Here is an 18,831-nt window from a genome sequence, read left to right on the forward strand (position 1 = left end):
CAGCCCTTCCTTCACAGGGAGGGTTGGCCAGAGGATGAGGACTTGTGCCCAAAGATGCACAAGTCCTGAACTAGCCTGTTAAATTCACACAGAATTCATCCACCAGCCTTTACCTCCAGCATTACTGGGATCAAACTACTGAACATTTACAAATTCCACTGTATGAGAATTTTGACTCAGAATGAAGGAATGAATACAAGCTTGCTCCTCTTGCATTGCTCATTTTGTCTGGTTTATTTCTTTTCCATGCAGTGTGTCCTGTGTTATCCCCTACCATTAGAGGACATGGGCTGTTTGCTATGAAGTACATCAGATAAAGATAGGATTTGCTAGTGATTTGGTTTTGGGGGCCACAGAAAAACACAGTTACAACAAATTAAATGCTAACAATATTCCAATTCCAAGTTATTGTGTTGGTATTTTAGCAGGAGTAAGTGAAACAGTTTGTGAGAACAATATGAACATATGGTGCCTCCCAAAGCTTCAATACAGAGCAAATCATCACCTTCTGCAGACTAAAAAACAAATTCTGATGTTTCTCTGCCACTGCCTCTCCCTAAAATTATCAAGTAAAGATGGCAAAAAGAAAAAAAAAAAAAGCCTGCTTTAAGACTGTAATTTGTACAAAGAGTAGATCTACTGATCCAAATTGCTCTTCCCATCCCAGTTAAGGAAGTGCCAAGTTAGATGACATCTGCACTATGGCTTCATTATACAAACCATCTTTTGCTGGGGTAACAAACTTTCTACTGTTCTTGGTGGCTTCTCCTTTGGGAGATGGAATAGCTCCTTGGGACTAACACTTGTTGTTCTTCTGCAATGTTGTCTCTAGCGACATTTCAAAAAAATAAAAAATCATTCCTGTTGTTCAAACAACTCTAGTGAGGCTCAGTTTGAAATGACTTCACAACTAAAATCATCATCTTTCCATTCTTAGGTAATTGGGACTATTCTTTCTGTGATTTGTTCTTCTCCTGACATACAAAGGAAGAGATGCTAGCTGAAGAACAGTAGAGTGAGCAGAAGAAAGAAAATGAAGGGGAGGAACACTCAGAAAAGCCATTTTGGAGAACGCACTGCTTAAGAACAACTACAACACCAGTTTTAAAAACAATAGAAGAAAATTAGAAATAAAGAACATGACAAAGCAACGGGAAGCAAACTTAGTAAATTAAATATATTAAAAAAGGCCACTGTTATCAGATAGTAAGTCAGTATTAGATGCAGCTTCTAGAGGTCGAGAAGGTATAGGGAGCTGGCAAACAGCAGTCCAGAGTCAGCAGCTAAAATGAAGCTTTACTCAGTTATTATCTGCTTTTTCTGCACAGAATCTAAGATCCCAAATGCTGATAACGTAGCATGATATTTGTTAATACGTAAAATAAAATCATACAGAAAGGTAACAGAAGCCAAAGAGAAGATGACAACTGCCGTTTGTGTATGCAAGCAATCCCCATGCTCACCAACTCCAACTTATCAGTTTCTGGAAGGATAAACCCCAACATCAGGCACCTACTTGCTCAAGTGGATGGGATAATTAGTGTAAAATGACAGGGTCGAGGACCTTCCAAAAGGAACACGCACTTGATTATCAGACCACAGCAAAACTCCCTGGCCACTGGGTCAGGCTGCTACAAAAATAACAGCATCCACCAGAAGAACTTGTAAAAACAAGCATAAAGTCACCATTAAGTTACTGTTCAAGAAATCTTTTTAAAAGGAAGAGATGAAACAAGGAGACTTATAAAGAAGTACATTTATTTTTCTTTACAGCAAATACCATAAATAGAGCTGAAACAATTTTCACTGTGTGCAAAATACAGAATTTCCATGTGAAAATTTAAATACAGCATTAAAAACTATTTAATAAAAATATTCCATTAAGATCATAAAGTAAAGCGAAGACAGAAGATTTAGGAAGAGAAGGACAGAATCCTCACTGGCCAGGAAGAGCAAGGAAGACTCTGTAACAGAGGGTAGAAAAAAAAAAAAGCACAGCAATGGAACGTGGTTTGAAATGGCAGACCTTTATGTCATGACCTTCATCTCAAAGCATGCTGAACTTAGCAACAGAACACCATAGTCCTGCAATTCATAGGAAGGTGTCTCCTAACCATTTTCCAGGAAGTGATGCTTAGAATATAGAGAGGTTTTGTATGGGCCCAGCAAGGGAAACTTTGAAAGCCATCAAGACAATTTAGCATGCCCACACAAATCCATACTATTGTTTAGTCATGCAAACATACAGGTCAGCAAATAAGGACCCTGCAGTTCTTCTTCATTCCCAATCGAGTGTGTGAAATGGGACAAGTAGCACAGCATGTTTGTCCCCCCCCTCTGCAAGTTGCTGCTTAGATCTATTCCCAGTCCCCATCCCCTTTGAAGGGCATTCTCAGCAAGTAAAGCTGTGTCATGACCATATCAACCTAAGCTCAGGGCACTTGCTGGTCAGGCTGAGCCCTTGTTTCTTCTTTGGATTCATTTCCATTTTAGATTATCGTGTGATTACACAGACTGGAACTTATATGAAAAAATACATACAAAGTAATTGCTCTAATTTGTCATGGAGAGTATTGGCAACTTCTCATGCAGCAAGACAAACCCATTAATCAGAGGGCAAATGGGGCCTTGTTAGAGCTGGTATTAGTTAACAAAACAACTCAAACCAAAACACTCTGGTTATAAAAATTTGGCATTTAGACATATTAAGGAGTAAAAAACAGCACACATCTATTTCTGTTAGGCCTGCCTAGTATGTTACTTGGGATGGAAGATCGGAACTTGTGTTGCTCTGGCTATTTTTTCCAACAGAATCCTTTTGTAAAATAATTTTCCTCTATGAAAGCAAAGAAACGCTTAGAAAGAGCACTCAAATGTTGGTTGCTCATTGAATATTTCACCTCAGTGAAAATTTGCTCACTGAATATGTGAGTGCAAAAGAAATAGGTGCTCACGCTACCCAGGAGAATCACCTGGCTTTTATTGTCACCTTATTTTAAAATAACCTTGAAAGAAATAAGAAATAGTTCTTTCAAGGATCAATTTATTTACATGCCTAACTTACCTGGAAGACAGAAGGAAAGTAAGTGTACATGCACAGACACAGAAGGAAAAACATTCTCTACAGAGAGAGCAGACATAACCTTTTACAGAACTATGAACTCAGACTCAGCAACAGGTTAAATGATCATGCCAAAGCTCACATCCATTAATATACCAGACACAGTTTGCTCCAAAATGGTATTAAAAAATAAAATAAAACACAAAATCAATGCAGTGAGATGCTGTCAAACAACAGTATTAGTCACACAGTTTTGGAACTGGCAAGCAGAAAAATCACCTGACAGCATAAAGGCTTCAGCCAGTGAGCGGGTGCAACACCGGAATGATGAACTGGACTAACAGTAATGAGGGAGATTGACAAAGAGAGCACAGGAAAAAAAAACAAAACAAAACACAGAACTTAGCTTGGTTATATAGAAGAGCATCAGTAAGTTCACAAAGAAGAAAACTGGCCAAAATGAAACTGCCTTTCTTTCATTAAATCATGAACAAGGACAAATAAGTATTAATCTTATTATCAGAGTATTCAGATAAAGAGTTAAAAAAAACCCAAACAAATAGCAGTTTGATTATCGGATTGATACCAATAAACAACCTTCCCAACAACCCCCACAATCCAGAATATGTGGTATAATTAGGATCCTTCAGGAAAATGTTCTTTATTTTGTATTTTTTTTTTCCCCCCTCCCTGAAGTCTTTTGTGAGAATTTAGGGATTTTTCTCCCTATTATATAAACCTATATAAGATCATTACTGTCTTTTTTGTAAAGAGAAAATGCTTTCTTCTAGTAAGATTCACTTCATTTAAACTCATAGGTTAACACAGATTTCCAAGTTTCTTACTGTGTCACCATTTTCTGTAAGTTCACCATTACACTCTGCTGAAAAGCAGAACATTTTCTTGTAGTGAATAGCAAAAGAAAACATCAGAAAAAATGTATTCTGCCAGACCATGCTGTTGACAAACTGAAATTAAAATTGAGAATGAGTCTAACTTTAAAACTTTACCATTTATCAGTTTGCTGTGTTGCAGGAGCAACATGGTAAATTATACAGCAGATTTTTTTCCATTTAGAGTAAACCAACAACTGGCATTAGTAAATAATTTAAAAAGTGTAGGCTGTTCCAAAGTAGATTTAAATGCTATGAAAGAGATGGTCGCAGCTTACCATGTTGTTATAATGGCCCATGTGTCCAGGCAATGTTCTAGCAAAGCTTTGCTAAATGCACATTTGAGCATTAATGGCAATTTATTTCAACCAAATGCTACCTTACACCTAAACAAATTTTTCAAGCATTTTTTTTTTCCATGTTCTATGCATACTCTTCACAATTTCTCCCCAGAATATATAAGCACTATAAAATGGGAAAAGCTTTATCCTTGTAGTGGAGAAATTACACCAAAATATCTAGAGGAAAAACCCAGTTTGTCATTTATTTTAAACAGAACACATATTTCCTTTTAACATCTAAGAGACAAGACAACTTTAAATTGTCTTTGCCCACATCCACTTAAAGAAAAAAAAAAACCACCCAGTCCGTAAGAAGCACAGTTTTTTGGGACTACTAAAAAGTCATCCTCAAACTTTGGTACAAATTGAACATAAAATTATTTCCTATTACTTACATCATGTTACGTTGGTTGAAAAAATGTTACAGATACTTTTCATTTTAGGCTATGCATATTGCCATATTCATTTGCTTATCTATTTCTTGAGTAACATCTTAATTAAATATTTAAGGACTATTTAGAGGCAGGGAGCATGCTTACCTCACTGGCTACCTAGGCTGAGAAAGCAATCAGAATTTTGGATGTTCTCACTGTCTCCTTGTTGTTTAATAGCCCTACTTAACTTGCTCCTGACAGCTTTGGATAAAAGTAGCCCTTGATGAGAAACACCAGAAAAATTTGTTTCACAGCTGCTCCAGATAACAGGATTTCATCTATTTGCTCTCAGCTTTACATATTGAAAAGAGTGAAGTACCTGATTACAAAGCAATATCCTTAGAATAAATTTATAGTTTTTTGTTGCTTGTTCTAAACTTGTATTCTTAAAAAATTCCAAACATAATAGGACCAGTGCCTCTCTGGAGGCAGAATAGTTGTGAGTTCAGTAACATATGAATGCTCCACAACTCAACATTCATTGAAACAGCTGCCTAATAAAGAAGCCTTGAATTGAGGAATAACTCACATCTAATAATACTAGAAGTTCCTTTGATGTGTGTTTTCAATCAGGCCTTCACTCAGCTCAGATCTGCTCTTCGGACTTATTTCACAATGTTAAATAAATTAGTATTACAGATTATACCCACTATCAGCAGAGGGTATGAAATGTAAAAGGCATGACTAGGAGCAATATGAATTTAACACATGATTTTTTTTTTGAAATGTCATGCAAGTTATAAACCTCATAACCCAGAGAGAAGATGAAAGCAAGAAAAAAAGGGATGCGCCATATTCAGGTTTCAAAACCCAGTTATTTGTCATAAATATTCCCCAAACATCTGAAAGAACAAAAGCTCTTTCTTTGTCCAACAACAACCACAAAGCAGAGGGGAAGAAGGCTTTTAAAATGTACCTGTCCCCAGTGGTCTGATCCCAAACAGGACAAAACAAAAAAATTACAAAATACCCTTCATCTGTCTCCGTGTTTTGGAAATGAGTCTGGACATCGCCCTTCATATTTTAACATACAGTACATTTTACACTGAAAATTTTGATTGCACCTAGTTTGTATCAGAAGGAATACATTGTTCATTTAAGTCTCACAATAAATTGCAAGTAAAAAAACAAAATCAAAAGAACAACAAAAAGCCTCAGGAAGATACCGAGGCTGCTCATTTTGAAAATCTGAAAGGCACAATTGAGGCAAGATACATAGAAAAATTTAAACCCTACAGAATTTTTTTGCCCATTCAAGCACATTTTCAAGGGATAGCTCTGCTTCCCGGTACATATGAGTAAGTACCTCTAGAAGAGCACAGAGAAATGGCACACCAAGGCTCAAGAGTTCATACAAGTAGGTATAGTTATATGCGTTGTCCCTGAAATGAACATTGGTAGCGTGCAGAAAACCATGCATCCAGTTAGAGAGGCGTCTGGGAATGTCAAGCAGATCCCTTGTCACCCGAAGGGGCCAGCTTAGAGTGCGCCTAAAGAAGGAAGTCAGGATACCTGGGGACCTGTCCTCTGGACTGCTAGCAGTAGTTAAAGTGCTGTCTGTGGTGGTCTCTGTAGCTCTGAGTTCTTCTTTCTTCCAGGCTTCTGTTGCCTCCTTATAAAAAGCATGAAAATTTATTAAATATACTTCTAAAATAAGTATAAAGTTTTTGTTCGTTCTTAAGTTTTTAGATATATATATTCACTTCCAACTGTTCTTAAGTTCAATTTCATAGATGAAGAGCTCATTTCCACATAAAACTAGATACACATACACACACTCTGCTCTAGACAAAGCTGCTGCAATATTTTCTGCATTAATGATATAACCAATACGTACCTTGCACTGGACCTGTAACGTTGCTCTTCTCTTTCGGTGTTTATTACTGATTTTGCAGTGTGTAAAATGAGGTTTACAGTAAAATTTACCTAGAAGAGAAAAAGTAAGTTATATGACCTTTTATCTTTACACCTACCAATGAGAACCCCGCCATTTTCTGTATTAAAAAAAAAAATATCAAGGTGATTAATGGTTTGGCAGCAAAAGAAATGGAAATCATCTGCTGGTTCTGCATTGCCCACAGCTTTACAGAATCATAAAATCATTTTAGTTAGAAGGGACCCTTAAAGGCAATCTAGTCCAACTCCCCTACAATAGAAAGGGGCATCTACAGCTTGATCAGGTTGCTCAGAGCCCCATCCAGCCTGGCCTTGGATGTTTCCCAGTATGGGACATCCATCAGCTCTTTGGACAACTTGTTCCAGTGCCTTATCATCCGTATCATAAAAAACTTCTTCCTTACATTTAATCTAAATCTCCTTCCACTTAAAGTTTAAATTTAATTTCCCCTTGTCCTGTCACAACAGACCCTGATAAAGACTCAGTCCCCTTCTTTCTTACAGCCCCCTTTTAGATATCAAAAGGCTGTCAAGGTCTCCCCAGAGCCTTCTCTTCTCCAGGCTAAACAGCCCCAGTTCTCCTTCAAGGACAGGCTTGTGGTCTAGCAGGTCCATGCCTCTCCTGTACTGAGGTCTCCAGAAGTGAGGCCTCACCAGTGCAAAGCAGAGGGGCAGGATCACCTCCTTCACCCTGCTGGTCATGCTTCTTTTGATGCAGCACAGGATATAGCTGGCTTTTTGGGCTGCAAGTGTACATTGCTGGCTCATATCCAGCTTGCAATCCACCAGCAACGCCAAAATCCTTTACGCTGGGGCTGAGTTCTATCCTTACATCCTCCAGCTTGTACTGATAGTAGGGAGTTGCCTTGACTAGGTGCTTTGATTGGGTTTCTTTTACAGCATGTAGATTTGCACATTCATTAAATAAGGTAAGGCCTTAAATTAATCTAACACACATATTTAAGATTAATAAACAGCAGAAAAAACAAGATTTTACAAATAACAAGTCACAAACAAATGCAATATATCAAGCAGCAAAAAGTCAAACAATCTGCTAAAAATCTTTGCAGAGGACTCTCTAGACTGCAGAAGATCTATCTTTGGCCTTGAGACTTTAATTCTTTTGTAAGAGGAGATCAGGTCAGTACTCAGATATATTGCTATTTGGAAATAGCAAGAGAATTTTTATATAGTTTAATAACTTCCACCTGAACAGAAAAAAAACCAAACCAAGCAAACAAAACAACATATAATCTCCTGGCCCCAAGCCTCAGGCTGTAGGTGGCATCAACAGCCCAAGATCTGAACATCCCATTCTACAACTGACTGCAATAAAGGGCACGCTGCTTGGCCAGTACCACTGGTTTCACCTCATGAGCTACTACCTATTGAAAGAAAGAATACCCCCCACATATAAATTTACCTCTGCTCTGACTTGTCTTTGTAGATCACTTTACTTAAAGGCTAGTTATCAGTGTCAGACAAGGATAATTCTGTATTGTTGGCAGAGAAAAAAGGCACCTTTCCATTCCCACCCCATTTCTGACCTGTGATTGGACAAACTGTAGTTTTGTCACTTGATTTGTTTTCCAGTGATGATTTCTTCATTTAAAGTTCAGATATGTCTGAATTGGCTTCTTTAGAAAGAAGTGTGAGGACTCAAAGATCAACATGGACACAAAGAACATCCTCGGCAGCCCTCCTCCTGACTGAGCTACTCTACAAGGTCTTTTCCTCTGGTTCCATTAAAAGCATCAATATTCAGACATATAAATATTCTTAAATAGCTTCCGTGTTACCTTCTTCAACATCAAAGGCATAAATTCCTAAACGGAGAGTTGTAGAACATATTTCACACTTGAAGCACTCCCTGTGAAAGAAGTGGCCTTCTGCACTCAGCCGCTCCATAACATAGACCCGTTTTTTGCAGAAATAACAAATGTCACTCCCCCCAATCGACTGAGGAAATTCTTTTCGCAGAGATCCCTGTTAAAAGATAAGAATAGAAACAGATATGAAGCCCTTACAGGACACCTAGATATAAATTCTTATTGAAGCAAGCAGTTGCTTGAAGTTTTACACAGCCATTTCTCCACACACAATTAAAAAATGTATCAGTCAGCTTTTTTATTACTCATAGGCTGCAAGGTTTAAAAAGCAACTCATAAATCAGACATCATGAGACTCAAAAGGATGAGCTGTGGCTCGACTTGCACCCAGCTTCCCCCCTTCAGCTCATGGGCACTTCACATTTGCTCAAGTATAAGGGCAGCACCAGGCCAATGCCTTTTGCTGATTCAGGCACTTGCAATCATAGCTGCAGATAAGTGTTTCTCAGATGAGGGTGAAGGCAGACCTTGCCAGCCTTGAACACATCTGGAGCTACGCAAACCCTGAAGACTATGTTCATCTCAGTAGTACTGAGGTCACACTCAGCTCGTAACAGCTCCTGTCCCTAAAGAAAATTAGACTTGTGCTTTAAGTTGAAGGAAGAAAAGCCAGCAGTTGGACGTGGTGGTTCAAACACCAGTATCAACATCACCCACAAATGCTCTTCCCTTCTCAGCTGCATTTCTGCCTGCGCAAACAGCCCAAGCTGGGGCTTGGTTTGTTTAAAAATCAGTTTCATTCCTAACACGGACATTCAGCATTCTTTAAATTCATTGGATTTTAAATTAAGACTCATACTAACAACACAGATATTTTGGAACTTTTTGTTGAATTTGGCCAGTTAACTACATTTTTTTTCTAACTGTCATAAATTCTATGTTCTGTATCTACATACAAAGGCACAGAAAAATGAATTATAAATAGAACAACTGATATCCCTTCACTTATTGCAGGCAGGCATGAAGAGGTTACTTTGCTTCACTGTGTTGTTCTTAGTTATAGGTCAGCACACATGAGCATCCATCCCTGCTCTTCTACTGCTGCTATCATCTCCCCATCCTCTCCTCACGATGTGAAGGTACCATGCTTGAGACAGAGGAGCTGCAGGCCTGGCAGAGCCCACTCAGGTTCAGACACCAGCACGCAGTCCACAGAACTCATCTTTAACTTGCCAGCAAAAGAAGGTTTCAGAACATTTTTTCAATGTTAAGCTTAAGTCACAATTGATACAGGCACGAGCCACACTCTCGTGCTTAACAGCTGAGAATCCTAAATAAAATCTGCTGTTAGTAATCTGTTGTGCTCTGCTGAATCATTTTCGACTGTAAACCACATGAAACCTTCCAGATGAATAACCATGCAAATAGAAAAGTGTAGAAATGCATTTTTAAAAATACAATGTTAACGGAACAGGTCAGATAGTCACAGTGAAGCAGAAGCAATTAGAGTGTAGTGCTGGCTAATTAGTCAGCATCAACACCACAACACCCCAGACTTAGCTTCCCGATACCTGGCATCTCTGAGCACTGGAGACAGGATGTGGAGAACAGGGAGTGGGGAAAGAACCTGTATCTCTGTCCAAAGACTCGTTCTGAATTCAAACAGGATTGTGTCAGAGTTTAAAAATAGCTTTCTTCAAAATGAAGCATGGTGATTCAGCATTTGCACGTTAAAAATAATTGCACAAACGTGTACTGTACCAAAATTTTCTTTAGACGCCACCTTGATTAATAACCATTTTCTATTACTAATTGTACCAATAATTACATTTAATAAAAGCCTCCTGAAGTTTTATTTCATGCAGACAAGTAATAAAAGTATAAGTAGAAGACACTGTGAGCAATGCTTCCAGCATACCCACATTATCAGCGTACACTGCCAACGTGCACTCGATTCCTCAGTAAGCATTAGGCTAATATCTTTCATAACGCTTAAGGTGCTCCAGAATTAAGGTGTTAAGTCAGGAGGACACTCTGGAAAACACTGCTTTTAAGTAAAGTTGTTTCTTTGTGAGTTTAGTCTTACCAGCTCAAGGGGGAGAATTTGCGACTTGGGTCTGTGATCATTCACATACAGATTGACAAGAACTTCAGCCATAGCTCCAATTGCACGTGAGACCTTTCCTACAGTCATCTAACCAGAAAAGGGGAAGAGATGAAGAATTGAAGGAAGAGCTTTAGTTACTTGAGAATTTAGTAAGAAAAAGATGAGAATGACTTGAAAACATGCAAATGAATGAAAGCGATGATAAAGACAGGCTCTGAGAAAAAGCAGAGAAAAAGTACAGCAGAGCACAAGCACACTCATGCATGAACAGCACGGTCCAGCTGGTGGCCACAAGAGGCTCCCAGGCAGACCACACACTTCTCTCCCTATGGATGATGGAGAAATAGCTGCTTGAGCAAATGCTGCTCCTGCAGCACAAGGCCTCCTGTTGGGTCAGCAAAAGGCACAGAGCAGCTGAGCTGAACTAGGGAAGGACTGTTGTGATAAACTAAATACAAACAAACAAACAAAACACTGCCACTTTGACTTTTTAGAAGTTGGTGTTACAATTCAGAAAGGAAGGTGGTGACTAAACTTCACACTAACTGTCCTCAAAACTGGTATTTCAGGAAACATTCTACGAAAACCTCCTAGAAGTCTCGCACAAATTCCTCTCTGAGCATCAACAGTGTGTTCCTTTCTCACTCTCTCCAACGACTTTTAGATGTGGCAGGTGGGTAGGTAGGTATTCTAGTTCTCTCTTCACGAGGAACAGACTGCGAAGACTTCATAGATTAACATGAAGGTTTGCTACCCAAATTCACGTTGCCACTAGTGATTTTACCCATAACCTCTCCGGAAACCCAAAGGCTGCAAGAACCATTCTGATTTGGCCAGGGATCTGATGCTCTTCTTCTGAAGCCAGGATATTTTTCTTCCTAGAAGATCCCTGATCTTGCACTTTAAGTTCCACTTGCTTCTTCACTGAGCCCAGACTTTAACTGCCATGTTTCTCAGTGAAATTATTTTCTACTGACATCGTACCATGTCTTGCTAATGGTAGGGTTTAAAAAAAAATAATCAAAAAGTTACTCTGAAGAGAAGGAAAACAATGGTTTTAAATTTCTATCAAGTTTAAAAGCAACTCTAATGCACTGTGGGTGTCTTTTCAAAAATTACTATGAATGAAAATATTCCTGCTAATAAAAAAAAAAAAGAAAAGTGCAGGAGCTTGAGAACATGCCCAGCTCCTTACAGTCTCCCTTATCTTTTGAGTGTTGTATCTTAATTTGTTTTAACATCCAAGCAGACATAAAATATGTATGCGAAGACAAAGATCATTCAAAAGATCATTCTTTGCCATTTGTTTTTGTTTAGTATAAAAAATACAACAGAATTATTTAATATCTGCATGATTTTTTTGAGTAATAATAATTTTGGGGTTAAAAAAAACGCTTTCAAAGTCTGCTGAAACACATTTTACCTTGAAATAGCAAAATGCTGGAGCAACCAGTTAAACAATAATGCTATGCTTAGAGCACAAGTACTTGAATTTCAGGAAAAGTATCCCTCAGCCTGAACTACACCTTGCAATTCATCAGATGGGTTGATTTCTGTTCTCCACCCTTTGGAGCAATTTGTGCCACCATTAAGGGAGTCAAAACAAGGAAATTACATGTTTATATATACTTTAAAAAGTGTTATTAAAAGGAAACATTTGTGTAATTTAGGTGAAGTTCATATCCCATGTAAAAACAAATGGGATTTCCATCTAATCTAGCAATCAAAAGTTGACCACTCTTGTCTCATAATCAACCACCACCAACACAGAATTGTGGCTGCTGACTAGGAAGGAGGGCAGGAAGCAAACAGATTTGAAACTAATGACATCTCACTGAGTCTGGTTAACAAGGACACATTATGGGGAAAAGATCACTATTGGTTCTCCTTACCCAATTAGGAAGGTGGGTAAGTAAAAGGAGACAAATTTGCAACAGCCTCAGTACAGCACCTTTCAAATATTATTCAAACATGAAATAAAAACAGCAGGATGAGAATCCATAGGGGCAGCCCTGTGAGCATCTGCCATGAGAAGAAACCCACAGCAAAGGAAAGGTCAGGGAGAACGAGAGCAGTGCTGCTCTGTAATGCTCATTAGTGATAACAGTACAACCACCAAGTCACCCTGTGTCTTCTCTAAACCTCATTCAGGTTAGGAACAGGGACTTTGATGACAATGCCTCCCCTTCATAACGCTCACTGCAGAAGAAAGGGTCTGACCTCAAATCTGCATACCAGAGGCATACTCCTTTAGAAAGAAAACATCAGCTCTTATACAGCTTAGCTTTCTTCAACAGCACACTGCTAAGTCACCCCAGAAGCTCAGATGCTAATGGACATAATAGGTTTGTATTTCACTCATGCACTTACTACTCTTGAGAACAGTGATGTGCACGATGCCACGCACACGCATACAATTTTGTAGTGCTGAGGCCACAATCAATATAACAAAAAGCTATCGCTCAAAACTCAGACACGTTATTCCTAGTAGAGCTTTAAATACTTTGTTGTCCTGGAAAAGAATCTTAAGAGTTATCTTACATGGGGAATTTCAGGAAACACTTCAAAATCCTAAAAGTGTATGACTTACTAGGAGTGCTGACCTCTCAGTGACAGGTTACCAAAGCTTTTTAGCAGGTTGATCAGGCTGGTTGTCAGTGTGAGAAGAGAAGGCTTCCTCCTGTATGTCCCTGTGCTATTATTTATTACACCAGAGCCAACCAACTAGTAAACAAACCTCTTTCATAAAATAAATATTGTATGCTTCTGAAAGCAGAAAACATGTTTCCCTTTTATTGCTACAAATCCTTAATCATTTTCTTGGACTTATTTACTCTGAAGGTGATTTATTTTTTTTATTGCATCTGCTACATACATTTTGCCTCTGAGATAAACAGCATTTGAATAATAAGTTACTCTGCGTAGGAAACACCCAAGCCCTGTTTACTGCTCATAATTAGAGATGTCACTGAAGGGAAGCAGTTGATACAAACTCGGCAGGCAGCAAAGCTTCCTGATTGCAATGTGTTCATAGTTCTTATGATGTGCTGCCTGAATACACCCACATAAAGCTCACATCAGTACAGTGTTCTGAAGGTCAATCCAAATTTTAACAGCAAACAGGAGAAATCAAAGCCCAGTCTGTAACATAACATTGTTAATATTCAACCTAAGAGAAACATAACAGCTGGCTAAACCTAGAATGGAGTTTTGATTATTAATGTCAACTTGCATATATTATGACAGAATTCATATATCATGAATTCTAATGATCATATGTGTTATGGTCAATGCCTTTAACAGAATCGGGAAGAAGCAGAATGCATCCACTGACTTCCCTTTCAAGTGCTCCTTTCAGGACTAAAGCTTAATAACATGCTTTTGTAATAAGACAGTAAGTCTGCTGAGACACTATTTTCAATAGATACACCACTATAGTTAATATATGATGAATGAAAATTCAGCAGATGTCAAGGATTGTCCTACCCGATAATATAATCATCTTAATACTCACTTGAAATTAAAACAACAGTAGTATGTAAAGGATGTGATGGTGCTGATATTCATAGGTGGTATCTTATGAAGTGTCAATAAATAAATATTTCAGTATTTTCTGTTCTGCTGGGATCTCGCTGACATACAAGAACACACAGGAGTTCCTTCTGTTGGCCTCTCTATTCTGTGACCCTTTTTTATACTGAAGTTCAGATTTAACTAACAATAACTCTTAGAATTTGTACTGCAGTCTGTTTTGAGTCCTACAAATCCACCCTCAAAGCAGTACGAACACAGCCACTTATCAACACATACAATTAAGAGGTTCAAATACATTTTATAAAGCTATCATACACGCTACTTCAAAGTGCAGTTGTGCAGCTGAAATATTATAATTTTTTTTTTTTTTACGTATGGACAGATAATGCTGCACATTTAGACAGCATTTTATAGCACATAATACAAATGATGTTTTGAAAAGTGTGCAGTCTAAAAATACCGAGGTATCACAGGATTTAATTAACTTCACAGTACACAAACAGGATGGAAAAGAAAATCTGAGCATATCCATATGCACTATCACTAACACACTGTCTCGGGCATAAGTACAAAGGGACATTAAGTCCATCCTGTCCTCAGGGCAGGATTTGCATTACTCATGTGAAGCTAATGTATGCTGGTACAACCTGCTCTGAAAGGTGCCTGTGCTGCAGATAGCATACCTCCCCTGGCACTCTGCTCCCCACCATCAAGGGTCCCTTACCCCCACACCCAAAGCCTGACCCAAATCTCTCATTCTCATGTGACTCCTTATCACATCTGCAGCAGGCAGACACACTGTCTTCTTACCTGCCTGCAGCCTTGCCTAACACTGTGGCTGAATGACCCTCTTCCACTCCTGTCCATAACCCACTTGTGCTCACTAGCAGCCCCAGAAAAACCCAATGTTTTTTATTTTTTATTTAAAATTACTACCTTTCCCACTGAAATATCTGCAGTACTGGGGTTCATTTGAATCTGTCTCAGAGGGGAGGAAAGAGGATGTTAGTCTGCTCATTATCAGGCTATTTAAAGTTCCCAGATATGCTGTGCAGTGTATTTAGCCCTATGCAGTGCATACAGTGTACAGAAGGACCTGAGCCTATCCAACTCCATGGAGCAGCATGTTAGGCATCAGGATGCTCTGGCATGTGCATCTACTGAAGAACATATCTAGTCCTATCTACCCAAGCAACAATTTAGCAAATAAGATCAATGTGTGTTTGCTGTGTTCACAACAAAACAAGCTTTTCTAGTCTCAGTTGTGCTTTGCCCTCCCATTATCTCTGGACAGAGAATTTTCAGTTACAATAAACTCACGCTAACTGAAATCACGTAACAACAAACTATTGGTATGTCATTTAAATACAGTGATAACTAATAAAAGGTTGTGAATGCATTTTAAACAAAATGCTGTTGAATTAAAACATCCAAAGCCAATCACTTATGTCAAATGTTTTTTTAGAAGAAAGAAATTTGAATTCCATCAAAAAACCCTCTTGCTTTGAAGAGTTTCCACATGATTAAGACCCTAGTTCTGATATGCTAAATGCAAAGTCACCTTGGTTTTTTGCTCTCTTTACATCAATGCAGTACTACTCAAAAGCCTATGACAAACAGGTCCTGATATTTTGTAAGGCATTACTTAGCTTAAAACCCACCACATGCTTTATGTCCTAGGTCACAGAAAGGAAGGAGTGAATCTAGGCAAAGCAATGATTTTGAAGCTGAAGGGGATTAGAGGATTACAGCAGTTAGGCACCTGCTGGATTTGCAGTGTCCTTGGAGGGCTGTGTATCCTGTATTTTCCAGGGGAATAAGAGAGGAACAGAGCTTTCTGAATGCACCTCCAGCTAATCCAAGGAACGTACCTTTGCAGACTACATCAGCCTATTACCTACCTGCCTGGTTACTGCTCCATCTGTGAGCCTTATTTCAAACAGCATCAACAATATAGTGGGAAAACAAACAAACAAAAAGAAAATATCCCCAAAATAAAATCTCAACCAATTCCACTAAATGAATCTGCTGAACATCCATCAGAGAGCGTCTGCTCTGGGTCATGGCAGTCATTCCCAGTGCTTCCAGAAATATGTTTTCACCCTTAGTCCCACATGAAGACAATACTCCTATGCAATATTTCCATGTAGTACTGCAGCGTTGCACTGTTCCCAGACTGCCACATCAGGGTGAAGGAAAGAGAACCTGAGCCTTTTATCGGCCCTAAAAAGCTGAAAAATACCCAACTTTCCTCAATTAAAACATTTCTAAGGCAGAAGAGTTGGAAGCTGATGTCATCTCACCTTCCACAGATAAAAGCACATTTTAAAACTAGCATAAGCAGTAACAGCTGAATATCTCTTATTCACATGTTACCAAATTGCTTTCAATAAGTCTATGCTGGTTTCCCCTGCATGAAGCTTGCATTGCAAAGAACTGAGTTCTAGCAATTAACATGCAGAAGTGAGTTTTAAAGTACAAATAAGTAAACAAACAAAACGTGAAGTCTGGTTGTATTAACACACATCCCCTATTTAAAATAACCATTATCACCCAGTTTCTTCCCTGTGGACCCAACTGATAATCTTATAAAGACAAATACCCACCCAGCGCAGCTAACTAATCCCCTAACATCCAGATACACTATGTGAAACTCTCTCCATTAGGCATTTCTGTGGTGTTACCTAACAACGGAGCACTGAAATTAAACATCAATTCCAAAAATTCAGAATTTAAGCCAGAACTTTATCAATTACTTGTTCTATTCTTTAGCTTTACAGTCAAAACAATTGGTGACTTTCCTCTTACAAACATGCAGAATTCACCATGGTAAAGAAAACTGAGGTTTAATTCTAATGTGAAATACAAACTAGAGAATAGATCCACCGTGCAAAGGCAGCACTTTTCATCCAAGCCATTTCTCAAACAGCCTTACCACAAGTTTGGATTTTTACAGGAAAAATCTGTTAATAGAGTACCTGTCTAGAAGGAAGAACAGGGGAAGCTGAACCTACAGATGATGGAGAAGAGGCAGCAGCTGAATCATGAGGTGGAAGGCAAGAGGGAGTTGGGGGCTGAGAATGGGATAAGCCTTTAGTAGGCAGCTTATTCTGTGTAGAGCAGAAACAGAGGAGAGTTATCCAAGAGAGAGTGACATTAGCACAGGTTAAGAGAATAACTTCACAGTCATGCACAAGAAAAAAAAGATAACTACAACTTTGCACCATTCTCTATTTCTGCATAGTGAGGAGACATTGAAATCACTGTGACAAAACCTTCATCTCAGATGGTATTATTATACTCAGCTTTCTTCTAAAAGTAATTACAATGGGCAATAAGAAAGCATTAAAAGAAATGCTACATGCCAAATTTTACTGACTGAGAGCTACTGCTCACCAATTCATTAGAAACAGTGAGATAATAGTGTATATTTGTAAACACAAAGAATAAACCACGCCAAGACATTTATTTTATGTTAAGGTACTCTGACCAGCTTTATGATTACCATTGTGTTTTACCTCAATTAAATTATGCAATAATATTTAAACTAACATTTTTACCAAATCCAATGGAGTCCAAATGACTTATCAGACCTACTCAAGATGAATGGAAGGTTAGAAGCAAAATCATGGCTTTTTTTTTTTTTTTTAACCCAAGTATTCTAAGATCACTCTTCTAACTCAGCAATTCTGCAGGTACAAAACCTAATATTCACCTTTGGAAAATCCATGTATCCAAACAGTGAGGCAAGATGTGCTGCTTTCTCTTTAATGTTCTTTTTATGGAATTCTCTATTTGCTATGGTCTGAGCTCTTTTCTGCAGTAAGAGCCAGGAAAGGAAAGCCAGGGAAAGAAAGAGAGAGAGATTTCAGTTAACGACACAAATATCATCAGAATACAGCAAGTATGCAGAAAGTATTTTAATTATCTTAATGTAACCCGAAATGAACAGATAAAAGCAAGCATATCCAGGGAAAATACAGCACGCAGATTAATACATGTGGTTAAGAGACAGAAAGGAAAAGTAATTGCTTATCACCTGTTTCATTTTTTCGTCCAGGTGCTGAAGACGTTCAAGCACTCCAGAAAGTACAAATGCAGCAGAACAGGCAGATGCAAGATTTTCAGATGTTTCTGACAGACTGCGCTGGATATTTGTTTTTTCTATAGCCTTTGGTCTCCTGGCCATATGATCAGAACCATCTAAGGACTGTTTGGTTTCCCTTACCTCCTGTTCAGGTCTAGCTACCACCTGAAACTGGGAAACACTTCAAGTGAAAAAAAAGTCTCCCTTCTACACTACCATGCAGCACATTCAGTTTTTAAAGATGCTTACGAAAACACAGCGCAGTCATGCACGGAATTAGAAATGAAATGCTCTCCTGGATCTCACAGCAATCTCTCTCCACTACTTATTGCACACCTACTGCTTATGCCCATGCACAGAAACACATCAGTGCTACTTATGAAAGCGCTGACATCCTCCCCTAAGTTTATCCCAGTTTTTAAACCAATAACCTCACACAGCGTCAGTGGAGAACATGACAATGTGTCTCCTTCTCGTTTTGCTTTTGTTTCAGTCAAGATTTTTTTTAGCATCATATCTGCCTGAAACCAGGGAATGAAATTGTAAAAACACCAGCAGTAGACCTTGGCATAATGCTAGATCTAACGTGACAAGACAAGATGTAATATTTTTCAGATTTGAAGCATTTTCTGAGGAGCTCAGAATGGGT

At 38.5% G+C, this 18,831-nt stretch overlaps 1 protein-coding gene across 6 annotated transcripts in view; it reads right to left on the reverse strand.

The window, feature by feature from the left end:
- MICAL2 (microtubule associated monooxygenase, calponin and LIM domain containing 2) overlaps nucleotides 1-18,831 on the reverse strand; it is a 119,051-nt gene that overhangs the window by 40,673 nt on the left and 59,547 nt on the right. For 2 of the 6 annotated variants that reach the window (XM_090140414.1, XM_031614036.2), the window contains 3 exons: nucleotides 8,425-8,611; nucleotides 6,567-6,655; nucleotides 6,242-6,341 (listed from right to left, as the gene is read on the reverse strand). In XM_090140414.1, the coding sequence (XP_089996540.1) occupies nucleotides 6,242-6,341; nucleotides 6,567-6,655; nucleotides 8,425-8,611 (376 nt within the window). Of the gene's footprint in view, nucleotides 1-6,241; nucleotides 6,342-6,566; nucleotides 6,656-8,424; nucleotides 8,612-10,025; nucleotides 10,107-10,540; nucleotides 10,649-17,073; nucleotides 17,206-17,810; nucleotides 17,913-18,134; nucleotides 18,354-18,831 lie in introns of all 6 variants that reach the window. The other 4 variants (XM_090140415.1, XM_090140411.1, XM_090140412.1 and 1 more) reach the window with 4 other exon arrangements.

The sequence above is a fragment of the Phasianus colchicus genome, chromosome 5 (assembly GCF_987193195.1).
Source record: "Phasianus colchicus chromosome 5, bPhaCol1.hap1.1, whole genome shotgun sequence".
Taxonomy (NCBI): domain Eukaryota; kingdom Metazoa; phylum Chordata; class Aves; order Galliformes; family Phasianidae; genus Phasianus; species Phasianus colchicus.